This window comes from Desmodus rotundus, chromosome 1 (assembly GCF_022682495.2).
Source record: "Desmodus rotundus isolate HL8 chromosome 1, HLdesRot8A.1, whole genome shotgun sequence".
NCBI classification, from domain to species: Eukaryota; Metazoa; Chordata; class Mammalia; order Chiroptera; family Phyllostomidae; genus Desmodus; species Desmodus rotundus.
In genome coordinates, this window is record NC_071387.1 from 53568760 (window position 1) to 53595977 (window position 27218).

Genomic DNA, 27218 nt, shown 5'->3' on the forward strand with positions numbered 1-27218 from the left:
GTATCATGTTGTCTGCAAATAACAAGAGTTCTACTTCTTCCTTTCCAATTTGGATGCTTTTCATTTATTCTTCTTGTCTGATTGCTGTGGCTGGAACTTCCAGTACTTTGTTGAATTAAGAGTGGTGAAAGTGGACCTCCCTGTTTTCTTCCTGATCTTAAGGGAAACACTTTTAGTTTCTCCCCATTGAGTATAATGTTAACTGTGGTTTGTTATACATGCCACGGCCATTCTTGGCATCCCCTATGAGTGATAGCATCTCATCATTGCAGACCATAAAGATAATGAGCTTCAAGACTATCATAATACAAGATGCTGGAGCTCAAGATCAACAACTGTCTTCAACAGTTAAGGGAACAATCAGTATGGAAAGTCTGAAAATGATCTGAAGGCCTGCCTCACAATCACCAAATCTGGGCATATTGTGGGTGAAGTACTTAAGAATTAATGGAAGATAAATTTATTGTTAAAGCTACAATTGGACCTATCTTATCAGTTTCCTATCTTATCTTGTCAGTTTCAAAAAAGTAAGCTGAATCCAGGAACAAGAGTTGTTTTGGATATGATTACAATGATATTTGCTAAGATCCACTAGCTTACAGCATATCTAATGAAGACATCAGATCTGATGAAGGGAATAATTTTTTCTAAGATTGGGGTTATCAGAACAGATCAGAGAATTAAGAGAGGAACTAGAACTACCTCTTACAAACCTAGAATTACTCCAGGTTAGTAATAAAACCTCTAAAAGGTTGTTTATTGTATGGACCACCTGTTATAGGAAAACCACTAATAACAAGAGCTATTGTTAGTCAGCTGGACTGATATCTCTTAAACATTTTATCAAGTTCTATTGTAGACAAGTGCATTGGTAAAAACACTTACTTGATTAGAGAAATGTTTAATTATAAAGGGATCATTTGCCATGCATCTTTTTTATGAATAAATAGATGCCATTGATTTGTACTTTTCTGAAAGTACTTCAGCTGATAGATTCAGAGGACTTTTTTGAAACTTTATTTTATTGTTTATGCCATAGTTGTCCCACTCCTCCCCCACCCCCGCCTTCTCCCACCTACCCAGTCCCCGCCATCCTTCAGGCAATCCCCACACCATTGTCCATATCCATGGGTCATGCATATATGTTCTTTGGCTACTCTATTCCCTATGTTGTACTTTACATCTCCATGACTGTTCTGTAACTACCAATTTGTACTTCTTAATCCCTTCACCCTTTTAGTCCATCCCCCAATGCCCCTCCCATCTAGCAACCATCAAAACATTCTCTACATCTATGATGCTGTTTCTATTCTGCTTTATTTTGTTTTTTAGAATAAATTGTTGATAGATATATATTTACTGCCATTTTATTGTTCATATTTTTGTATTTCTCCTCCTTCTTCTTAAACAAGACCCTTTAACATCTCGTATAATACTGGTTTGGTGGTGATGAACTCCTGTAGCTTTTTCTTGTCTGGGAAGCTCTTTATTTGTCCTTTGATTCTAAGTTATAGGCTTGCTGAGTAGAGCAATCTTGATTGTAGATCCCTGCTTTTCATTACTTTGAATATTTCTTGTCAATCTCTTCTAGCATGCAAAGTTCTTTTGAGAAATCAGCCGACAGTCTTACAGGAGCTCCCTGTAGGTAACTAACAGCTTTCTCTTGCTGCTTTTAAGATTCTGTTTTTGTCTTTAACCTTTGACTTTTAATTATGATGTGTCTTGGAGTGGGCATCTTTGGATGCATCTTGTTTGGGACTCTCTGAGGTTCCTGGACTTGTATGTCTATTTCCTTCATCAAGTTAGGGAAGTTTACTTTCATTATTTTTTCAACTAGGTTTCCAATTTCTTGCTTGCTCTCTTCTTCTTCCAGCACCCACATGATGCAAATGTTGGTACTCTTGAAGTTGTCTCAGAGGGTCCTTACACTATCCTCATCTTTTTTTGTATTCTTTTTTATTCTTGCTGTTCTGATTTGTTGTTTTTTGCTTCCTTATATTCCAAATCACTGATTTGATTCTCAGCTTCATCCACTCTACTATTATTCCCTGTAAATTGTTCTTTATTTCAGTTAGTGTATCCTTCACTTCTGATTGGATTTTTTTAATGCTGTTGAGGTCCTCACTAAGTTCCTTGAGCATGTTTTGATCTCTGCATCTATTTGATTGCTTATTTCCATTTTGTTTAGTTCTTTTTTCTGAAGTTTTGTTCAGTTCTTTTATTTGATCCATATTTCTTTGTCTCCTCACTTTGGCAGCCTCCCTGTGTTTGTTTCTATAGTTTAGGTAGTGCTGCAATGTGTCCCAGGCTTAGTAGAGTATCCCAATGTAATAAGTGTCTTGAAAAGTCCAGTGGCACAGCCTCCCCTATTACCCAAGCTGAGTACTCAAGGTATGCCTACCATGGAGGGTATGTATACCCACCTGTCATAGTTGAGCCTTGATTACTGTTGGTATGTCCAAGGTCAGCCACTGACTGAGTTCTGTCTGGGGTCACACAGCGTAAGCCAGAGAGTGATCTGTAGATGGCTACTACTTGTGCTGGGCTTGGAGGTGCCCAGGCAAAGCCAAGCTGTGAATAAAGACAAGCTGCTACTAGTGCTGGGCCTGTGCAACTTAGCAAGAGGTATGGTGCTCAGTGAAGCCAGATGCTTGTTTTTTAAGAGAACTTGGGAAAATCTGAAGCATGGGCCAAGACAAGCCATTTGTATGGAAAAGCCACTGGAAACAGCTTGGGTCAGCCCAAAAGTTGTGTGGGCAGGGCCTCAAGGAGTCATCAGGGTAGGGCAAACAGTGTGAGCCAGGTGTATGAATTCTCAGATATGGCACTTGCCTGCTGACTCTGTGGCTCTGTGGATAATGGACTCAGTAAAGGAATAGTGGCCTCTGCTAGCATCTCTGTCTGGGAGAAAGCTGCTCACTCAGCTCTCTCCCTGTCGCCATGGACATCAGTTCCTCCCCATATGTCTCTGATGCCTTTCATCTGCCGCCCTAGTGGTGGAGCTCAGAGGGAGTGAGTCCAAGTATGTCTGAATGTGGGCACTTTAAGAGGAACTTCCTGAGACTCCAGCAGTTTCTGTCTTCCACAGCCTTAACCCCAGATAGTTTTTACAGCCAGAAGTTATGGGGACTTATCTTCCTGGCACTGGAACTCTAGGCTGTGGAGCCTAGTGTGGGCTCCTAGTGTTAGCACCCCCTGCTCCTGAGATATCCCTCCTGATTGTCATCTGCCACACATGGGTGTGTGCCATTCTGCGTCTCTGTCCCTCCTACCAGTCTCGATGTGGTTTCTTCTTTAATTCCATGGTTGATTTCTTCTTTCATTCCATGGTTGTAGGACTTCCATTCACCTCAGTTTCTGATGGTTCTGAATGATGGTTGTGCTATAGTTTACTTGTAACTTTGATGTGGTTGTGTGAGGAGGCAACCTATGTTTACCTATGCTGCCATCTTGACTAGAAGTCCAGAGGACTTTAATGGAGTTACTAAATCAAATGGATGATATAATATTATGCAGAGTTAAACTTATAGCTACAAATGAGTACAGCAAATTCTGTTTTACTATCTCCAGGTAAAATATAAAAATATATGTAGATTTATTTATGTGCAAGATTAGATATATAGAAAATCCATGGAGATACCACTATATAGTATGATAAAATAGATTATTAGAAGCAATTATGATGTTTCCAGATAGCTTTAATGGAGCAGAACTGAGAAATGTTTGCACTGTAGAAGGCATACAAGTATTTACAATTCATGCAGGTTTGAGTTTGTAGTGTAGAAAGACTTCATGAGCAATCAGAACTGATTGATTTTAAGAAGCTAGGGTCTAAATTGGACTACACATTTTTGATGGCTATAGAACATAGACAATGTAAAAATCAGTTAAAGAAATTGTACAGAATGGCAATAATCTGATTAAAAGCATATGAATAAAAAGATTATTATTTAAAACAAAATAATAAAAATGTATTGTGATTTATACTAGATGTGGAATAGAATATATAACATAAATAGCAAAAAAGACAAGAGGGAGAATTGAAGTATACTGTTGAAGAGGTTTTAAAATGCATGTGAAGAGATATGGGGTTGGCCAAAAAGTTCATCCATTTCCCCCCCATAAGATGGTTCTAGTAGCATTTAGTTGTCTTTCACTTCATCTGAAACAATTTTGTTAGATCGTATTGTGGCAGCTGTCATATCAACATGCATTTAAAAAAGAACTTAAGAAAACTGGTGAATTTTTGTGTAGCCATTTAAATATTAAAGATGGAAGAAAATAAGCAACATTTTTGGCATATTATGCTTTATTATTTCAAGAAAGGTAAAAACGCAACTGCATTGCAAAAACAAAACAAAACAAAAAACGCTTTGTGCAGTGTATGGAGAAGGTGTTGTTACTGATGGAATGTGTCAAAAGTGATTCACGAAGTTTCATGCTGGAGATTTCTCACTGAACGTTGCTCCATGGCCAGGTAGACCATTTGAAGTTGATAGCGATAAAATTGAGACAATAATTGAGAACAATCAACATTCTACTGTGCAAGAGATAGCCAACATACTCAAAATACCAAATCACGCATTGAAAATCATTTGCACCAGCTTGGTTATGTTAATGGTTTTGATATTTGGGTCCCACATAAGTGAAAAAAACCTTCTTGACTGTATTTCCACATGTGATATTCTACTTAAATGTAAGAAAACCTTCTGTTTTTAAAACAAATTGTGACGGGCAATGAAAAGTGGATACTTTACAATGATGTGGTACAGTAAGGATCATGGGGCAAGTGAAATGAACCACCACCAACCACACCAATCGCTGGTCTTCATCCAAAGAAGGTGATGTTGTGTATATGGTAGGATTGAAAGGGAGTCCTCTATTATGAGCTCCTTCTGGAAAATCAAATGATTAATTCCAACAAGTACTTCTCCCAAGGAGATCAACTGAAAGCAACACTCGATGAAAAGCATCTGGAATTAGTTGACAGAAAACACATAATCTTCTATCAGGACAACACAAGACCACATGTTTCTTTGATGACCAGACAAAAGCTGTTACAGCTTGGCTGGGACATTCTGATTCATCCACAGTAATCACCAGACATTCATTACACCTTTGGATTTCCATTTATTTTGGTCTTTACAAAATTCTCCTAATGGAAAATAATTTCAATTCCCTGGAAGACTACAAAAGGCACCTGGAACTATTTGCTCAAAAAGATAAAAAGTTTTGGGAAGAATGAATTATGAAGTTGCCTGAAAGATGCCAGAAGGTAGTGGGACAAAACAGTGACTTCGTTGTTCAATAAAGTTATTGGTGAAAATGAAAATTTGTCTTTTATTTTTTACTCAAAAACCGAATGAACTGCAAACAAGCAATCATTTGGTGTTTCCATTTAAGATGAAACCTCATTTACCATCCTTGCCCTACATCAATTCAAAACTACTTTCTGAATCATTGTCTGGGGCTTTATCATTCAAGCCCACCCAAGAAAACAGAAACCAAGACAGAATACAGTGTCACATTAATTATATCAGCACATTCCAAGCAAACACAGAATATATTGGAGAAAGATTTCATAATCAAAAGAGTTGAATTAAACTCATTTTAAGTCCTCAATGGAAACTGAAAAAAGGTCTGACCAGTTACTGAGTTTTATAATAAAACTCAAGGAATTAAAAGTATACCTACCATTACAAGAGTGGTAGTTGGTTAGTTATTTTTAAGTTGGTGGTACAGATGTATTGGCATACTGGAGTGAGCCTAATAGTCATGAGCATCAATCTGGATATTATACATATGGAATGCAGAAGACTCCATAATCCATTTAAATATAGCTTAAGAGAATTTCAACCAAAATGACAGGATGAACAGGTAATTCTTAGATGTCTATGTGGATCTTGCCATCTCTAGTAACATCTTCAAATATAAAAATTATGAAAAATAGGGGTCAACAAAGAAAATACTGAGATTCCTTTTATCAGCATAAAGTATTGTCAAGTGCTTGCAAATACATTCAGGTGTTCACAGCAGAGAACCTACAAAGACAATTACCAAAACTGAATAAATAAATAGTAAAATAAACATATTACGCTTTTATTAACTTAGTATAATTCCTATGATGGTTAGTATATTTCAGTCACAATTGATGCTCCTTCTTTCTTTAAGTTTTTATAATCGACATATGGAAGGCATGCAATAATGAGTTCTTCTTTTGTACATCCTTTAAGACAACACTTTTCTGAGTATCCTCTGCGTATTCTTTGGAGATGATTCCCCCTAATCAATTTCCTTAAAGTTTTAATTTTGTTTGTGTTTTTCTTCTGATATTCTATAATCTCATGAACATATGAATCAATATCTTGTGATGAGGCAAATTTTCTTGTCTTGTTAGGTAGCAAGTAGGCCTTTTTATTTTGATACTCAGAAGGCGACTGCATCTCCACATTGTTTATTGATTCTTCCTGAGAGGCAGAAGTAGAGACTGTTGAGAGATGAGAAAAAATTCTACTTTATTAAAATCTCCCTTTAGCTGAAAATTTAATCATAATACTGGAATACTAAAGTCAGTTAATTATTCAAAAGCAACATATATTTTTAACTAAAATGCTTGTAGGCAGTGTTTTCCTATAAAAAGACTTAGAAACCTTTGCACATTTTTATGCAAAAAGCATTTTTGAGATATTATTCACATTCCATAAAGTTCAGCATTTCAAAGTATACAATTCAGTGATTTTTAAAGTATATTCACAAGATTATGCGACGAACACTACTATGCAATTCCAGAACATTCCTATCACCCCCAAAAGAAACTCCATACCTATCAGTGGTCTCTCCCTTTTCCCTCATCCTTCAGCTCCTGAAAACCACTAATCTACTTTGTATTTCTATGGATTTTCCTATTATGAAAATGAAATCATACTATATATGGCCTTTTGTGTCAGATTTCTTTCACTGAGCATAATATTTTCAAACTTTGTCTACATTGTAGCATGTATACATACTGCATAATTTACTTATGTTTATTATCTATCCTGCAGGCTTCATGAGGACAGGAGCCTTTACCGCCTCCTGAGTGAGCCATTCACTTTTATATCCCTAATGCCAAGAAAAATACCTAGTACATAATAGGCACTCAAATTTTGTTAAATTAATATATAGAGACGGGTCTTACTAGGCCCAGTTGTAAAAATGTTATCTAAACAAACAAAAACCAAGAATAGATGAATGAAAACCAAAAACAGGGGAATATGGCCAATCTAACTGGAACAGGTGTTATAAATTAAGAAAAGCTGGTGAGGAAACATTGATGGTTTCACCTGGCACTGAGAGGTGGGAAGCACTATATTCAGCCAGAATTTAGAAATAGGGTGTCAGCTTCATGAAGCCACATTTTGGGGTAGGTCTTGGAGACATGGACCATACCTTCAGGGTACACAATTTCAGATTTAATATATGTATGAGTAGCTCTGAAAAAAAAAAGCATTTTTGAATATCAGTGTGCCAAACTATATTTTCCTGTGTCTGATGTAAATAGATTATCAGGAAACTAAAACGCTAGATGATTTCACTTACATGTGGAATCTAGAAAACAAAATAAAGAAGCAGAAGAGAAGCAGACTCATGGAACATTTGGACAGTTGCCAGATGGGAGAAGGGTGGGGGGCTGGGTGAAAAAGGTGACGGGATTAAGAAGTATCAATTGGTTGCTACAAAACAGTCATAGGGATATAAAGTACAGCATAGGGAATATAATCAATAATACTGTAATAATTATATGTTACAGATGGGTACTAGATTTATTGAGGTGATCACTTCATAAGTTATATAATGTATGATCATGGGGTTGTACTGCGGAAACTAATATTGTGTACCAACTGTAATTTTAAAATAAAGAAATTGTTAATAACTGACTTGATCTAACACAGAAATGTATCCTGCTGGTACAAGCTAAATAAAAGTTAACCAACTTTGCCTCTACATTTGTATGTAAAAGAAATGTCACAATTATATATTCTATATTGAAATCTTTATTGGAAACACATACCTATCTCTCTCTACAACTTCTAATTCTTCCCTGGAAACTAACAAATCAGATTAAATGTTATCTTCCCTTATAGATTAAACATTAAAAAAATTTTAATGCAAATTCATATTGCCAACCTACATCTATTATTTCCTTCTTCCATATAGTTTAAAACTATGGCTTTATTGCCACATGATATTTCCACTTCAGCAAAATGTCCTAATCATAGTCCCCACAGTAACATGTTGATGGGTAAGACATTTCTGAAATATTGTCAGATATATTTTTATTTCCCATAAATCTTGTTTGATTGCAGCTCTCTCCTCATCGAATTAATTACACAGTCCCCCAGGGAAGTATGAATGACATCTGAAACAAAGGGGTCATTAATCAGCTCTGAGTTTTAAAGTGTTAACTTTTTTTTAATTAAGGAAATAGTCTCCATAGCAGGCTTTGACAAGAAAAGGACCTAAGCATGTCCTAGGGTGATGATTAAAAACAACAACAACAATATTCTTCCTAAAGACTGCTTAAATTCAATATATATTAGGCGCATACGATATGCTAGGCCCCCTGCTAGGTATTTCAGATAAAAACACGCATAAGGTAGTCGCTATACTACGGTATGGTATATAGGAGGCTGTAGTTATGTGAATGAAGCTTCTGTAGTTAGTTGCACAGACCTAGTGCCTAGAAGAACCCTGAATTTTGTCTAATGCTCTATTGTTGCAGTTTTGAAATTCTCAATAATTTTATCTTTGAACTTCTAAGTGAAATCTGAAAGCACAATGGACTGTGTATGAGCAGAAGAGATTCGCACAAGAAAGAGGGGAAACAAGCTTTATAGTTCAATAACCTTAACGGCTCTTTTCTGCTTTTCGAACAAGGGGCCCTGCATTTTCACCTGGCACGCGCCTGGGCCAGTTGTGTAGCCCGTCCCGACGACAGTGGAATCGAACCGCCGTCCTGAAGGAACGAGCTACGGAAGGTCAACGCCGACCTCGCGGGGAAAAAGATACTGACGTTGGCCTTTGAAGGACGAGATGAAGTTGCCAAGTTCGAGGGTACTGAAGGGAGGGAAAGCTAGGGAAGGGGCAGGACGCTCACATAAATGTGTAGACTTACATATGTACGTTTATTTCCTCTAAGTTAAAAAAAAAGTTTCTGAGAGGTTTCGTATACCCATAATATACTAGCTCATAATTTTTAAAAAAATGTCCTGTGTACTACGCACAAATTCCATTTCTTGGGGAGGCTCACCATCTGGCAGAGCAGATTCCGGGGTGGGAAATGTAGAGATAAACACGCCTTTGGTTTAGATTTTTACCTGCGTTTGTGCCTCTCCCCCAGACCGGGGAAGTGGTTTGGGAGCTTTTCCACCGGCCGGGGACGAGGCTTTCAGCCTTCTTCGAAGCCTGGGGAATCAGCTGTGTTTTTAAAGGGGCATTCTCCTCCAAGTGGCCCCAGTCGGCATCCCCACAGAGTTTTACGATCCTTTCCAGCAGGTGCCTGCCGCACAGCTTCTTGGCTCTGCTCCGGTAGCTTTGCTCTTGGGAGAAGCGAAGCGGAAGGAGCCAGAGCCACAGCAGACCCAAGCAGAGGAGCCGCGGCATCCCGGAGCCCCCAAGCCCGGCCTGCCGCGCCCGCCAACGGCCTGCCGCGCCCGCGCCCGCGCCCGCGCCCGCGCCCGCGCCCGCGCCCGCGCCCGCGCCCGCGCCCGCGCCCGCGCCCGCGCCCGCGCCCGCGCCCGCGCCCGCGCCCGCGCCCGCGCCCGCGCCCGCGCCCGCGCCCGCGCCCGCAGAGGTCTTCTGAGCGCGTGCGGACCTCGTGAGACCTCCAAGACCCGTTGATGCGAGGTGGTGGCCGGGCCTGGGCTCCCGCGCTCGCCCGGGCCCTCAGGCGGTCGTAAGTAGCTTGATTGCTTTCATTTTTCTTGCCGTCCTCACTCGGGAGATTGATCAAATGAAACATGGGGCCCTAGTTAACCGAAAAAACCGTAAAAAATATTGCTCGAAGAGGACCCTTTTTTGCTTTGTTATCAGTGGGCGTCACTGCCTCAGAGAAACCTCTCATTTTCTTCTTGGTGTTTATCTCAGTAGGTAGGTTTGTTCACATTTGTGTGGTTGCTCGATAACTTCGTCCCCTAAATCCTCAAGCTTCACGAAGGCGGTGCCTGTGCCTGCTCTCGCTTCCCCGCGTCCCTCAGGGCCTGACGCGGAGTTGGCAATGAAATATGTTGAAACACAGGTGTGCTAGAGTGTGTGCGTGTGTATTTAAAGTCAGATTCACAGTTCAGAAACTTTCTACCAGTTCCGCAGGGAGAAAGGGGCCTATGGTACCTGGGGGTGACAGTCTGGTTCTTTCCATTACAGATTATAAAGGATTGCCTATTGCCAAATTGTAGCTAGCTTGTGACAGGGACCCATAGAGGATTTGCCCTCTAAGAATAACAAAATTTTGCTAAATTAGGAGGGAAGGGACAGGGAAGTGCAGCGCAATCCCTGAAGACCGCGGTGTCACTTTAAATAATCTTACTAGTGTGTTGGCTACGAAGGGGATACTACCAGCCGCAAGGGGGCAGCCAGGGGCTGTCTCAAGGGAATAGACTTCAGGATTCCATATGATAATCTCCATTTCTTCTTTTTTTTTTTTCTGCCCCCTGGCTCTGTGTCTTTTCCTCCACTTGCTGTCCCCCCAGCTTTGCCCTGCTTCCCAGTGGCCTCCACGACCGCTGTTAAATTAACTGGCTGTCAGATTTTTTTTCAAGGTTGATGTGATTTTATTAGCACAATTTCATTGCTTTCCTTGAAAAACAACTAATGTCCAAACTACAGTAGGCCACGAGTGCTAGTCAGAACTTTATCAGTGAAACCCTGTGAGAAAGGAAAATGTTTGTTATACTGAGTTTAAAAAAAAAACCCTCAAGCAATATGTGTTAATAACTAGCAAATTTGATTTATACTCTCATCCTCTTTGCATTTTCTATACCCTTGCCCTTTGTATTTCTTCATACCATTCATTACAAACTGACATACTATGTATTTTACTTCTCTATGTGTTTACTATTTGCCTACTGCTACCAGAACGTGAGCTCCATGTGGGCAGTGACTTTATTATGTTTATTTCGGTATTGCCGGTCTTGAGCAGAGCCTGGCACGTAGTTGGTTCTCAGTAATAATTTAATGTTAATAATTATAATTAACAATATTAATAACAAACAATAAGTAAAATATTAATATAAACAATCATATAATACTTGGTGAATGAATGAAAGAATAAATTAAGAAGCTTCCTAAGAATTGACTATGTAACTCTTTATACCTTATTTTATACTTGTCATAATTATAGTTCTTTGTTGTACTATGGTGAATTTTGAAAATATTGTGTAATCATCTCTTCTGTATTTGTGTAAGCGCATTAAAGAGTGGAACAATTTTTAAATTATTTATTTATTTATTTTAAAATATATTTTATTGATTGTATTATTACAGTTGTCCCATGTTCCCCCCATTATTTCCCTCCTCCATGCACAACCCCTCCCACCCACATTCCCCCCCTTTAGTTCATGTGTTTGGCTCCTACATTTCCTATCCTATTCTTAACTCCCCTTTTCTACCTGTCATTTATGCTTCTTATTCTCTGTACTTTTTCCCCCTCTCTCCCCCTCCCAATCTCCCACTGATAACCCTCCATATGATCTCCATTTCTGTGATTCTGGTCCTGTTCTAGTTGTTTGCTTGTTTGTTGTAGTTTTTGTTTTAGGTTTGATTGTTGATAGTTGTGAGTTTGTTGTCATTTTACTATTCGTATTTTTGATCATCTTTTTCTTAGATAAGTCCCTTTAACATTTCTTATGATAAGGGCTTGGTGATGATGAACTCCTTTAACTTGACCTTATCTGGGGAGCACTTTATCTGTCCTTCCATTCTAAATGAGAGCTTTGCTGGGCAGAGTAATCTTGGAGGTAGGTCCTTGCCTTTCATGACTTTGAATACTTCTTTCCAGCCCCCTCTTGCCTGCAAGGTTTCTTTTGAGAAGTCAGCTGACAGTTTTATGGGAACCCCTTTGTAGGTAACTGTGTCCTTTTCTCTTGTTGCTTTTAAGATTCTCTCCTTATTTTTAATTTTGGGTAACTTAATTATGATGTGTCTTGAGGTGTTCCTCCTTGGGTCCAACTTCTTTGGGACTCTCTGAGCTTCCTGGACTTGCATGTCTATTTACTTTGCCAGACTGGGGAAGTTTTCCTTCATTATTTTTTTCAAATAAGTTTTCACTTTCTTGCGCTTCCTCTTCTCTTTCTGGTACCACTATGATGTGGATGTTGGAACATTTAAAGTTGTCCCAGAGGTTCCTAAGCCTCTCCTCATTTTTTGAATTCTTGTTTCTTCATTCCGTTCCAGTTGGATGTTTATTTCTTCTTCCTTCTGGTCCAAATAGTTGATTTGAGTCCCAGCTTCATTCCCTTCACTGTTGGTTCCCTGTATATTTTTCTTTATTTCAATTTGTATAGCCTTCCGTTCTTCCTTTATTTTGTGGCCATACTCAGTCATTTCTGTGAGCACCCTGATTACCAGTGTTTTGAACTCTGCATCTGATAAGTTGGCCATCTCCTTGTCGCTTAGTTCTTTTTCTAAAGTTTTCATCTGTTCTTTCATTTGGACCATATATCTTTGTCTCGTCACACCTGTTACATTGTAAGGGGTGGAGCCTTAGGTATTTGCCAGGGCAGGGCAACCTATGTCACTGTGTTATGGTGCTATATGTGGGAGAGGGATCTGAGAGGGAACAATGCCACTTGCTTGGCTCTTGTCCAGCTTTCAGTCACTTCCCCCACTACCCACAAGTGAATTGTGCCCGTTCCGGTGCTAATTCTTGGGTGAGTGGGCTTGTGTACATTCTAGGTCCCTGTGGGTCTCTCCAATGAATTCTCCTGTGAGACTGGGAGTTTCTCCCACCGCTGCTACCCCCACAGATTTTTACAGCCAGAGGTTTTGAGGCTTTCTTTTCCTGTGCTGGAACCCATGGTGTTTCTCGCTTCCCAGTTGTTCCTCCCAGTTTATCTGCACGCAAATGTGGGACTGCCTGGTCTGCCAGCTGCTGCCTTGCTCTGCGTCCTTTCTGCCCTGGCAGCCCATCTCTGTCCTTCCTATCAGTCTGGTTGAATGTTTCTTCTTTAATTTCTTGGTTGTCAGACTTCCATACAGTTCAATTTTTTTGAAATTCTGGTTGCTTTTTGTTTTTAAATTGGTTGTTATCCTTCTTTTGGTTGTGCGAGGAAGTGAAGCATATCTACCTGTGCCTCCATCTTGGCTGGAAGCCTCTACTATCCCATGGTTTAATCCTTAAAATTTTTAGCTTAGCAGTGTTAATTGTGTGTAGAATTAATTATAATAACTAATAATTGCTTGGTTATAATACAGGTAATGTTTCCTTTAATTACTTTTTTGCTTTCTGTTCAATTATTTGTCTGTCTTCCCCTCTATAATGGCGTTTTTGTAACACTTTATTCTTGGTGTTTACAACAAGTATGTATTCTTGAATACATACAAATAATATGTATTCAAAGACATATTTTTTATTTTCTTTAAAAAATTGTTTTATTTACTGCTTACACTCAATATTTGTTTATATTATTTCAGGTATACAACATAGTGGTTAGACAATCATATACTTTACAAAGTGAGTCCCCAAATGTTTCAAGTACCTGCCTGGCAACATACTTATTACAATATTTATTACAATATTATTGACTGTATTCCCTATAATGAACTTTTATATCCTGATGACTATTTTGTGACTACCAATTTGTATTCCTTTTTTTAAAGATTTTATTTATTTATTTTTAGAGAGAGGAGAAGGGAAGGAGAAACAGAGGGAGAGAAACATCAATGTGTGGTTGCCTCTCATATGCCCACTACTGGGGACCTGGCCTGCAACCCAGGCATGTGCCCTAGACTGGGAATCAAACCGGCCGCGCTTTGGTTCACAGGCCTGCGCTCAATCCACTGAGCTACGCCAGCCAGGGCCCAATTTGTATTTCTTAATTCCTTCACCTTTTTCACCCAGCCTCCCAACTCCCTGCCCCTGTGGCAACTGTCAGTCTGATCTCTGTATCTATGAGTCTGTTTCTGTTTTGTTTGTTCATTTTTTTTCTCCTTATATTCCACATAGAAATAAAATCATACAGTATTTATCTGTCTCTGTCTGATTTATCTCAGCACCATACTCTCCAGGTCAATCCATGCTTTTGCAAATGGTAAGATCTCATTCTTTTTATGGCCAAGTAATATTCCATTGTTTGTATGTACCACTGCTTTTTTATATACTCATCTATCTACTGGCACTTGGTTGCTTCCATATCTTGGCAATTGTAAATAACACTGTAGTGACCATAGAGGTGTACATATTCTTTCAAATTTGTATTTTGCGTTTCTTCAGATCATATGAGGTTTGTTGAGAAAAAGTCCAGCCATTGTTAATATAATGAGAACAGTTTATGTGACATCATAACCTGGCATCCAAGGAGAGTGGACTGGGATGTACATATGTGAACAATGATGGCTTCACTGTACTAGTCAGTGGGGGCAGTAGACACTGTTGAGTGAGCATAAGTACTGTGTGGTCATGGCATTCAAAATGTCTGAGTGAGGAGAGCAGCAAATCTGCATGAAATTTTACATTAAGCTTGAACATTCCTTTTGCAGAAACTGTTCGAATGATTCAGAAGGCCACAGCTATGGACAACTGGTGATTGGCAGCTTTATCACAACAGTGCTCTGGCTCATGCATCATGTCTCATGCAGAGTTTTCTGGCAAAACATCAAGTCACCCAAGTGATTCAGTCCCCTTGCAGCCCAGATTTGGCACCTTGCAACTTATGCCTTTTCCCAAAACTAAAATCCCTTTTGAAAGGGAAGAGATTTCAGACTGTTGATGAGACTCAGGAAAATATGACTGGGCAGCTGATGATGAGAACTGTGTGAGGTATCAAGGTGCCTACTTTGAAGGGGACTGAGGTATCATTGTCCTATGTTCAGTATTTCTTGTCTTCTTCAATAAATGTCTATTTTCCATAGTACATGGACGGACCTCATATATACCCAGAAGTGGAATCACTGGGTCAGAGGCAGTTCCATTTTTAATTTTGAGGAACCACCATACTGTTTTCCATAGCAGCTGCACCAAATTGCATTTCCACCAACAATGCACTAGGGTTCCCTTTTCTCCACATCCTCATCAACACTTGTTGAACACTTATTGATGATAACCATTCTGAGAAGTGTAAAGTGGTATCTCATTGTGGTTTAGATTTGCATTTCTCTGATATAAAAGGTTCAGCACCTTTTTATATGTCTATTGGCCATCTGTAGATCCTCTTTGGAGAAATGTCTATTGCTTCTCTGCCCATTTTTAAATTGGATTATTTGTTTTCTTGGTGTTAAATTGTTTGAGTTCTTTATAAATTTTGGATATTAATCCCTTAATGGATGTGTCATTGGCAAACATGTTCTCCCATTCAGTAGGTTGTCTTTTTATTTTGTTGATGGTTTCTTTTGCTGTGCAAAAAGATTTTAGTTTGATGTAGTCCTGTGTGTTTATTTATTTTGTTTCCCTTGCCTGAGGAGCTAATATCAAAAAAATATTCCTAAGATAAATGTTAGAGATTTTACTGGTTATGCTTTCTTCTAGGAGTTTTATGGTTTCAGGTCTTACATTTAAGTCTTTAATCCATTTTGAGTTTACTCTTGTGTGTGGTATAAGAAGGTGGTCTATTTTTACCTTTTGTACATATCTGTCCAATTTTTCCAGCACCATTTATTGAATAGATTGTCTTTACCCTATTGTATGTTCTTGCTTCCTTTGTCAGATATAAAGATGGTTAGTTACCTACAGGAAGCTCCCTGAAGACTGTCAGCTTATTTCTCAAAAGAAACTTTGCAGGCCAGAAGGGACTGGCAAGAAATATTCAAAGTGATGAAAAGCAAGGCCCTATAGCCAAGATTACTCTACCCAGCAAAACTATTATTTTAGAATCAAAGGACATATTGTATAAAGAGATTCCCAGAGAAGAAAAAGCTAAAGGAGTTTGTCACCATCAAACCAGTATTACATGAAATGTTAAAGGGTCTTCTTTAAAAAGAAAAGGAAAACAAGATAAAAATATGAAATGACAATAAACACATACATATCAGCAACTGAATGTAAAAAACAAATTAAACAAGGAGAACAGAAACAGACTCATTGATTCAAAGAACATTTGTATGGTTGCCAGATGGAAAGAGGGTTGGGGAGATGGGTGAACAGGTGAAGGGATTAGGAAGTACAAATTTGTAGTTACAGAATAGTCATGGGTATGTAAAGTACAGCATAGGGTATATACCTAGTAATATTCTAATAATTATGTGTGGTGTCAGATGGGTCCTAGAGTTAGTGGGATGATCACTTAGTAAGTTACATAATGTCAAATCACTGAGCTGTACACATGAAAGTAAGTTAATATTGCATGCCAACTGTAATTGAAAAATAAAAAAGAATTTAAAGTATAAAAAGTAGCTACATGTAATATTTGTTTAAAAAAATGCAACAAGGGGCTCTGGGTCAAGATGGTGACATGGCTCGCCTCCTCACACAACCACATTGCTATTACAGCTAAAATATAGAATATAACCATCATCCAGGAGTGTCAGAAATCAAGTCAAATGGAAGTCTGACAATTACAGAACTGAAGAAACCACATCCATCCAGACTGGTAGGAGAGGCACAGATGTGGAATTGGCTAACCCCACTAACCCCACACCCATGTGGATAAAAATTTGTGAGGGATATCTCAGGAGCAAGGAGTCCCAGACCCACACCAGGCCCCCCAGCCCAGCATTCCATTCCCAGGAAGGTAAACCCCAACAATTTCTGGCTGTGAAAACCAGCAGGGGTTGGGTTGGTGGAGGAGGATTGTGGAGCTATAAGCAGTTCCTCTTGAGAAACCCACACACGGACTCACCTACTCAGACTCACTCCCTCTGAGCTCCACCACCATGGTGGCAACTTGAAGGGTACCAGTAGTATACAGGGAGAGACTGAAGGGTCTGGCATTGGAGTGAGCAGAGGCTGTTGTCCCTTTGCTGAGCCCTCCCCCCCAGAGAACTAGTAGGCTGGTGCCATATTTGAGACTCCATCAACCTGGCTATCCCACCCAACTTATGGGCCCACCAGAGCTGCTTTTCCATAAGAATGGCTGGTCTTTGTTCCTAAATCTTATTAGACAAGCAACAGCTGGCTTCAATGAACCCTAGCAGCAGCCAGATTAGAGTCACAGCTTGGCTTCACCTGGGAATCTGCAAGACTAGCACAAGCAGTAGCCATCTCATATTGCTTTACAGCTCAAGCAGAGTGCTCTGGGCAAAACACAGGTAGGAGCTGACCTTGGTCTGCACCACCTGGGAAACACCAGGGTCAACACACCCAGTGGACAGCTACAGACCACATCAGAGCACCACTACCCTGCCCCCACACAGCTGATCCTCCACAGAGAGTGGTCACAGCTAGTCCTTGCAGCTGACTGGCTTGCATAATCCCTCCCTTGATTTTCCAACAGCAACCAAGTCTCAACTACAAGAGGAGGGTGTACTCAGCCCACACAAAGGGCACAACTCGAGTACCCAGTTTGGTTCATAGGGGAGGCTGTGCCACTGGACCCTACAGGACACCTACTACATTAGGTCATACTACCAAGACAGGGAGTCATAGCAGGCTCTACCTAATACAGAGAAACAAACACATGGAGGCTGCCAAAAGGAGGAGACAAAGAAACATGGCCCTAATGAAAGAACAGATCAACACTCCAGAAAAAGAGTTAGAGAAAATGGAGATAAACAATCTATTAGGTGCAGAGTTCAAAACACTGTTTATAAGGATGCTCAAGGAACTTAGTGAGGACCTCAGCAGCATAAAAAAGACCCAGTCAGAAACGAAGGATACACTAATTGAAATAGAGAACAATTTACAGGGAAACAACAGTAGAATGGATGAAGCCGAGAATCAAATAGATGATTTGGAACATAAGGAAGCAAAAAACAACCAATCAGAATAACAAGAGGAAAAAAGAATTCCACCCCCCCCCCCAAAAAAAATGAGGGTAGTATAAACAGCCTCTGAGATAACTTTAAGAGGTCCAATATTTGCCTCATAGGGGTACCAGAAGGAGAAGAGAAAGAGCAAGAAATTGAAAATCTATTTGAAAAAATAGTGAAAGAAAACTTCCCTAATTTGGTGAAGGAAATAGACAGGCAAGTCCAGGAAGCACAGAGTCCCAATTATGATGAATGCAAAGAGGCCCACTCCAAGGCACATCATTATTAAAAGACCAAATGTTAAAGATAAAATGAGACTCTTAAAAGCAAGAGAAAAGAAGTTAGTTACTGGAAGGTTGCCACATGGGAGGGGGGCAGGGAGAATGGATGAAGAGGTGAAGGGATTAAGAAATACAAATAGGTAGTTAAAGCATAGCCATTGGGATGTAGAGTGCAGTATAGGAAATGGAATAGCCAAAGAATTTATATGCATGACCCATGGACATGACCAATGGTGAGGGGATTGCCTGAGGGAGTGGGGGGTGCTGGGTGGAGAGGGGCAAAGGGGAAAAATCAGGACAACTGTAATAGCATAATCAATAAAATTAATTTGAAAAGAAAAAAATGAAAAAAATAAGTGAAAATATTAATATTAAAAAAGAAAACTATGGGACCTGGGGACTTTGAAATAATTAGTTTGTGTCTGGAGCTTAAACTCTTAACCTATTTGGTATAACCATAATTTGTCAAAAAAGATTAAAATGGTACATGATATCATAAGATCAAAGTAAATCTTTTGAGACTAAAACCCTAAATTACAGGAAATAATAATTTAGAAGAAAAATAAAGCGCACAAAAACAAATAAACAAAAAACAGTTAAGGTAACTGCCTCAGAATGTTTCTGTTGGTAGTAAAGACCTGTAGAGACCCAGTTAAATAAGACTAGCTAGCTATACAAACTTGCAGAAATCATATGCCGCAGTTTGCTTATGTGTGTCATGAATGTAAGAACATGTGGCCTAAGTTAAAGGTAGATAATAATAGTATCTTCTGATAAAGCTATTGAAGGATTAAATGATATAATACATTAAATGAGATGATACATGAGATAATAAATGTGAAAATACAGTACCTGACGTGCAATACTCAAAAACTTTAGCAGTTATAATTATTGCCACCTATATTTTGTTGGAATGTGAGAATCAAATGAGATAATAGGTAGAATGTTATTGAAAATAAGTGTTGTATTCTTTTATATATCAGATACCAGACTTAATTTGGCAAGAGTTTAGAATGTGCATTTAAAATTATTTTTTATCTTTTTATTTTTATTACATAAAGGATAGTTTGCAGTCAATATAGTCATGGTCTGGTCCTAAAATAAGAGGTTTTTCATTAATTCATTGGAGAAAAAGTCTTTCGCATTTAGCAGATATAAATGAAGTAAGTGAAATATCTTTAAGCACAAGAAGCATACACATTCTAATTGTGTTGAAAACATAATGGAGTAAAAACACTACTGGGAATCAAACTGGCAACCTTTCACTTTGTGGGATGATGTCCAACCAACTGAACCACACTGGTCAGGGCACTACTTGTTAAATGTTGAAATGAGCTATGGAGAATTTAAGTAAAATTATTCATAGAAGGGGGTCTGGTGTGGGTTGCAGTAGTTTTAGAAGGCTTTGTCTAGTACAATGATTTTCAACTGGTGTGCCACAAGAATTTTAAAAACAATGCAATACCTGACTATTTAGCCAGGGGCATGGAACTCTTTTCCCTTCGACTGTCAAATAAAAATGACAGCAATTGCTGCCCACTGTGAATGAATCAAAATTATACTTATTTTTGTGAGATCTGCAACAGATATATTTTTTGGTGTGATGCAGAATTTTGTAATTAGTTTATGTGGGCAATGAGATGAAAAAGGTTGAAAATCACTGGTTTGGGAGACGGAACTTAATTGGGCTTTGATGGACAGGGAGGTAGAAGAGAGGGCTGACATTCCAGGAAGAAGAAAAGATAGAAGATGACAGGCACAAAGGTATGCAAGGAAGTGACCAAGGCATATTCTAGGTAAAAGAACCCAGATAATAGTTGTGTTAGGAATTAGTGTAAAATGAAGTATGACTAGAGAATAAAGGGGGCTTTAAAATTTAGACTGACTTTGAGTTTTATCCTTTTTATCTTATGAAAAGTAGGAGATTATAAAATAATTTGTGCATAAGATACAGACAAGATGAAATTAAAGCTTAAGGTAAACAATTTGACTATAATGTTTACTAAAGAGGAAGGAGAAGAATTGAAAGTGGAGAAACTAAGTAGAAGTCCACATTATTGATAGGATGGAAGAAATGGGAATAAACAAAAAGGACTGGTAAAAAGTGATTTTTAAAGGAAGCATCATAGGATTTGGTGACTGACTGCAAATAAACTGGAGGTGGGAGAGCTAGAGGAATTTAAAAGACCAGAGCCTTAAATTGTAGACACTGAAAATGCTGATGACATTGAGGGAAGTCACGAGGATAATTTAATCCCACAGTAAAGCTTTAGACGTGATGAATTTCAGATTACTGTAAAACAATCAAGAGGAATTGTCTAATAAAGCAAATGGACATATGGGTCTGAAAGCATGCTGAGATAACCCACTGGGAGATCCAGATTTGGAAGTCAACAGTGAAGAGTTGTGAGATAAAGCAATAAAATTAAACTCTTTGACTGATGGATAGCGTACCCTGTTTTAAGACAGAAACAAGAGGGAATTTCATGTGTGAAGAAGTGAGAAAAGAGTTAAGGAAAGAGAAAAGGAAATGAGTTAGAAAAGAATGTAAATAGAATGATGTCATTTCAGATATGCAAAAAGGGAAGAGAATTTTAAAAAGAGGGTCATCAACAGAGTCAAATATCAAAAAGTAGTAAAAGAGAAGTAAGTTACGATCAAATTTTGGGATTGGAATACAGTGTAGAATTTAACAGGTAGGGAACAGTTCGTAGTAGGTTCCAAAATGAATGTGAGGTAAAGAACTAGGAGCAGTTCTATTGATTTGACAGAGAAGGAGTTGATATAAAGACAGTTTTCATTGTTTACTAAAAATATTAGAAATAGAGAAAGATTCCCATACAGAAGGAGAGGTTGATAATGTGCAAGGTCAGAGTATGTAGCAAGATAATTAAGATAGTTTTATTCCCTGTGTGTTTCCATTTGTCCTCCCCTCCTACCTTCCCAAAAATTCAAATTAAATATCCAGAGTCATAGTATTTCCCTACCGGATGTACTTTTGTAGGGCAGAAAGCAGAAGCTTCTTAAAGTTTCTCCTCCCATAACCTGTAAATATGTGTCAGCCACAAATTATGCACGTGTTCCCAGTGGACAAGAGAAGCATATATATATAAATAAAGCATATATATATATAAAAATATATAAATATATATATTTTATATATATATAAAATATATAAATATTTTCTTTATGCTAGACAGAGGTTGAAGGCCTTGAGTACTAAAATAACAGGTTACTGATGTGTAGTGCTAAGTGGCAGTGCTCTGGAGAGGCAGACGTCAGAAGGGATGACTGTGTGGTACACTTAGGGAAATAAGAGCCTGAGCAGAAAAACAAGCATACTTTTCAAAGTTCTCCTGACCACAGCAAGACAGGCAAGCACCTAAACTAAGGGGACGATGCAGGCTGGGGTAGCAGGTGTCATGGTGGGAGTCAATGAAAACTATGGGTCAGGGGGACCTAATGCTTTGGTGAATTGGGGTATCAAACATAGGTTAAGGTAGCCCCGTTAGAATAATATCTGATGCTAAATTCCCAAATAGGTGACAGAACTTGAATTTATATCAATTTGTTAAAAATGAAGAAGTTGGGGCAACTTCTGGCCAATATGGAGGCACATGTAGATACACTTTGCATCCTCACACAACCAAAAGGACAACAACCAATTTAAAAACAAAAACAACCAAAACTACCAGAAAAGTGAACTGTATGGAAGTCCAACAACCAAGGAGTTAAAGAAGAAACATTCATTCAGACTGGTAGGAGGGGAAGAGACAGGCACAGTGGATGGAGAGGACATGTGGCAAGACAGTGGCTGGCAGACCAGGCAGTGCCACATTCACATGCAGATAAACCGGGAGAAACAACTGGGGAGTGAGACAGACCACACAACCCAGGGCTCCAGTGTGGGAAAAGAAAGCCTCAAAACTTCTGGCTGTAAAAATCTGTAGGGGTTGCAGTGCTGGGAGAAACTCCCAGTCTCACAGGAGAGTCCGTCAGAGGGACCCACAGGGTTCTAGAACGTACACAAACCCACCCACCTGGGAATCAGCCCCAGAAGAGTGCAGTTCACCTTTGGGTAGCAGGGAAAGTGACTGAAAGCTGGACAAGAGCCAAGCAAGTGGCATTGTTCCCTCTCAAACCCCTCTCCCACATACAGCACCACAACACAGTGACATAGGTTGCCCTGCCCTGGCAAATACCTAAGGCTCCACCCCTTACAATGTAACAGGTGTGACGAGACAAAGATATATGGTCCAAATGAAAGAACAGATGAAAACTTTAGAAAAAGAACTAAGCGACAAGGAGATGGCCAACTTATCAGATGCAGAGTTCAAAACACTGGTAATCAGGGTGCCCACAGAAATGACTGAGTATGGCCACAAAATAAAGGAAGAACGGAAGGCTATACAAATTGAAATAAAGAAAAATATACAGGGAACCAACAATGAAGGGAACGAAGCTGGGACTCAACTATTTGGACGAAATAACATCTAACTGGAACAGAATGAAGAAACAAGAATTCAAAAAATGAGGAGAGGCTTAGGAACCTCTGGGACAACTTTAAATGTTCCAACATCCACATCATGGGAGTGCTGGAAGAAAAGAGGAAGCGCAAGAAAGTGAAAACTTATTTGAAAAAAATAATGAAGGAAAACTTGCCCAATCTGGCAAAGTAAATAGACATGCAAGTCCAGGAAGCTCAGAGAGTCCCAAAGAAGTTGGACTCAAGGAGGAACATACTAAGGCACATTATCATTAAGTTATCCAAAATTAAAGATAGGAGAGAATCTTAAAAGCAGCAAGAGAAAAGGAGAGAGTTACCTACAAAGGAGTTCCTATTGGGCTGTCAGATGATTTCTTAAAAGAAACCTGACAGGCAAGAAGGGGCTGGAAAGAAGTTTCAAGTCATGAAAGGCAAGGACCTACCTCCAAGATTACTCTACCCAGCAAAGCTCTCATTTAGAATGGAAGGACAGAAAAAGTGCTCCCCAGATAAGGTCAAGTTAAAGGAGTTCATCATCACCAAGCCCTTATCATAAGAAATGTTAAAGGGACTTATCTGAGAAAAAGAAGAAGATCAAAACTATGAGCAGTAAAATGACAATAAACTCACGTATCAACAACTGAACCAAAAAAACCAAAAACAAACAAGCAAACAACTAGAACAGGACCAGAATCACAGAAATGGAGGTCACATGTAGGGTTATCAGCAGGGAGGAGGTAGGCGGAGAATGGAGGAAAAGTTACAGGGAATAAGAAGCATAATTGGTAGCTACAAAATTGACAAGAATCGTATATAGGAAATGGATAAGCCAAAGAACTTATATGTACAATCCATGGACATGAACCAAGGTGGGGGAATGCTGGTGGGAGGGAGGTACAGGGCGGAGGGGAATAAAGGGGAGAACTAAATGGGACAACTATAATAGCATAATCAATAAAATATATGTATAAAAAAGAAAAAAGTTATTTAGCAAGTCCCATGAGAGGGCTTCATCAGAGATTTTTCTATTAATTCATTTTGTTCATTTCAATGGGCTATATTTTACTGTTTCTTTTATGCTTCCTGTCTTCTTGTTAAAAATGAGGCATTGGAAAAAAGAGCAATCTATCCTATTTTTTAAATTATATTTTATTCACTATGCTGTGAAAGTTGTCCTGACTTTTCCCCCTTTGCCCCACACCCACCCAGCACCTCCCACTCCCTCAGGCAATCCTCCCACAATTGTAAATGTCCATGGGTTATACATATAAATTGTTTGGCTAATCTGTTTCCTACAGTGGACTCAACATCCCGATGGTTACTCTGTAACTACCCATTTGTATTTCTTAAGCCCCTCACCTCTTCACCCATTCCCCCACATTCCCCGTCCTATCTGAAAACCATCAAAATGCTCTTTGTATCCATGATTCTGTCTCCGTTTTTCTTATTTGCTTAGTTTGTTTTTTGAGATTCAATTGTTGATAGACTGGTATTTTTTTTGCCATTTTATCGTTCATGGTTTTGATATTTTTCTTCAGTCTTAACATTTCATATAGTAATAGTTTGGTGATGATGAACTCCTTTAGCTTTTTCTTCTCTGGGAAGCTCTTTATCTGCCTTTCCATTCTAAATGATAGCTTTGCTGGGTAGAGCAATCTTGGATGTAGGTCCCTGCTTTTCATGACTTTGAATATTTCTTGCCAGTCTCTTCTAGCCTGCAAAGTTTCTTTTGAGAAATCAGCTGACAGTATTATAGGAACTCCCCTGTAGGTAACTAACATTTCTCTTGATGCTTTTAAGGTTCTCTCTTTACCTTTAACCTTTGGCATTTTAATTATGATGTATCTTGGGGTGGGCCTCTTTGCATCCATCTTGCTTGGGATTCTCTGTGCTTCCTGGACTTGCATGTCTATTTCCTTCACCAAATTAGGGAAGTTTTCCTTCGTTATTTTTTCAGATCGATTTCCAATTTCTTGCTCTTCTCCCCTGGCACCCCTATAATGTGAATGTTGGTCCTCTTGAAGTTGTCACAGAGGCTCCTTATACTCTCCTCATTTTTTTGGATTCCTTTTTCTTCTTCTTGTTCTGATTGGTTGTTTTTTACTTCCATATGTTACGAATCATTGATTTGATTCTTGGCTTCAACCACCCTACTGTTGTTTCACTGTAAATTGTTCTTTATTTCAATCAGTGAATTCTTTGTTTCTGGCTGGATCTTTTTTATGCTGCTGAGGTCCTCACTAAGTTCCTTGTGCATCCTTATAAGCAGTGTTTTGTACTTTGCCTCTGATAGATGGCTTATCTCCATTTCATTTAGCTTTTTCTGGAGTTTTGTTCTGTTCTTTCATTAGGGCCATATTTCTTTGTCCCCTCCTTTTGGCAGCTTCCCTGTGTTTGTTTCTATGTATTAGGTAAGCTGCTTTGACTCTGTGTCTTGGTAGTGTTGCCTAATGTAGTAAGTGTCCTGGAGGGTCCAGTGGCACAGCTTCCCTTATACCCTAGCTGGGTACTTGAGGTGCACCCTTCATGTGGGCTGAGTACACCCTCCTCTTGCAGTTGAGACTTGGTTGCTGTTGGAAGATCAATGGGAGGGGTTACGCAGGCCAGTCATCTGCAAGAATTGGCTGCTCCCCCTTACCACCAACTTCTGCTCTCCATGGAGGATCAGCTGTGCAGGGGCAGGGTGGTGGTGCTCTGGGTGGTCTGAAGCTGTGCACTGGGTGTAGTGGCCATCGTGTTTCTCAGGTGGTGCAGGCCAAGGTCATTCTCCACCTGTGTTTTGCCTGGGGCCACCCTGCTTGAGCTATAAAGCAATCTGAGATGCTCTACTTGGGCTGGTCATGGAGATTCCCAGGTGAAGTCAAGCTGTGAATCTAGGCTGTTACGGCTAGTGCTGGGCCTGGGGCTCACTAAGGCCAGCTGTTGCTTATTTGATAGGATTTAGGAAGTTGTAAATCATGAGCCAAGACCAGCCATTCATATGGAAATACAGCTTGGGTGGGCTTCTAGGTTGGGTGGGACAGAGTCTTTGGGAATCTCCAAGGTGGATCAAATAGTGTTAACCAGGTTGATGGAGTCTCAGATATGGCACCAGCTTGCTGGCTTTGTTGGGGGATGGTTTAGAAAAGGGAATATGGTATCTGATGTCAAACACTTCAGTTTTCCTTGTATATCACTGATGCCTTTCAATCTGCTATTCTAGCTGGAGCTCAGAGGGACTGAGCCTGAGTAGGTGAGTCTGTGTGTGGGTTCTTTATGAGGAACTGCTTGGAGTTCCAGAAGTTTCTTCCACAGACTCAATTCCCACTGGTTTTTGCAGCCAGAAGTTATGGGGACTTATCTTCCTGGTACTGGAACCCTGGACTGGGGATCCTGGTGTGGGTCTGGGATTCCTCTCTCCTGAGATATCCTCCCAAATTTTTAGCCACCACACGTGGGTGAGGGACCAGCCTGTTCTGAGTCTGCATCCCTCCTACTAGTCTGGATGGATGTGGTTTCTTTAGTTCCATAGTTCTCAGACTTCCGTTCAACTTGATTTCTAATGTGGTGAGTGATAGCTATTCTATATTTTAATTGTAATATTGATGTGGTTGTGGAAGAGGTAAACCATGTCTACTTATGCTACCATCTTGACTGGAAGTCTCCCTATCCTATTTTTTGAAGATTGTTTCTCTATTATTGAAGTGTTTTTTATAAAGCTAGTATTGCTCTGAGCCTAGTGATCAGCCCAATGTGAAAGGTTAAAGCCTTCTGAGGTCTTATCTTTGTATATGTGTGTCTTTTTTAGTTCCCCGTATATATATAGTTCTTTGGGCCTTAATTTCCCACAGAAATTTGCCCCAGCAATAGATGGTCTATTATACGAGTATGTCTATATCTACAATATCTGCCCAAGCATCTGTAGGTATGTAATTTTGTCATCTTCCTGCAGATTTCATGAATAGTGCTCACCTCTTTTCCCATCTGAAATCCGTACTAGGGGAAATAGAAGCTAGTCCTTCAGGTAGCCTTTAGCTTTACGAAATAATTTGAAAATAAATTTTGCTCCCCGTGCTCCATTTGAAAGAGGGAACTGGTGACAGGGATGTTGGCACTTCCAGACCAAGAGCATTGTTGCACCTCCAAGGTTGTGTGGAAAGGGCAGTAAAAACACGGCAAAACTGTTTTACCCTCTTGAAATGGCTTCTTGACTATGTATTCACTTAGTTGCTGTAAGCCTTTGGCTGTTTTGATATTTCTCTAAAAGTTTAGCAGTTTCTGTTTTTGTAACACTAAAGCAGATTTATTGAAAAAATTTTAAAAACTTGTCTAGCTCTATACCATACTCTCAATTAATTGACACAAGTCTCTGGAGT

The 27218-nt window shown here is 39.4% G+C and overlaps 1 protein-coding gene, 1 long non-coding RNA gene and 1 pseudogene across 3 annotated transcripts in view; 2 read left to right on the plus strand and 1 right to left on the minus strand.

Annotated features, from left to right (window-relative positions):
• Window positions 1–217: 217 nt before the first annotated feature.
• Window positions 218–3920, plus strand: LOC112299552 (26S proteasome regulatory subunit 10B pseudogene; annotated as a pseudogene).
• A 216-nt stretch (window positions 3921–4136) lies between these two features.
• INSL6 (insulin like 6) lies at window positions 4137–9689 on the minus strand. Its single transcript, XM_024554571.4, has 2 exons — window positions 9357–9689; window positions 4137–6487 (listed from the first exon to the last, which is right to left on the minus strand). Exons 1-2 carry the CDS (start codon window positions 9640–9642, stop codon window positions 6129–6131), a joined length of 645 nt encoding a protein of 214 aa, XP_024410339.1. The 5' UTR covers window positions 9643–9689; the 3' UTR covers window positions 4137–6128.
• A 129-nt stretch (window positions 9690–9818) lies between these two features.
• Window positions 9819–27218, plus strand: part of LOC139440926 (uncharacterized) — a 55076-nt gene continuing 37676 nt past the window's right edge. For both annotated transcript variants that reach the window (XR_011651242.1, XR_011651243.1), the window contains exon 1: window positions 9819–9934. This is a non-coding gene — a long non-coding RNA (uncharacterized lncRNA). The remainder of the gene's footprint in view (window positions 9935–27218) is intronic.

What these genes read in the sequence shown, in the direction of transcription:
- INSL6 (XM_024554571.4), bottom strand. Translation starts at nt 9,642, where the DNA reads ATGCCGCGGCTCCTCTGCTTGGGTCTGCTGTGGCTCTGGCTCCTTCCG. An exon ending in GGGGAGAGGCACAAACGCAG is followed by an intron (nt 6,488 to 9,356) that starts GTAAAAATCTAA and finishes ATCTCTCAACAG; the next exon opens with TCTCTACTTCTGCCTCTCAG.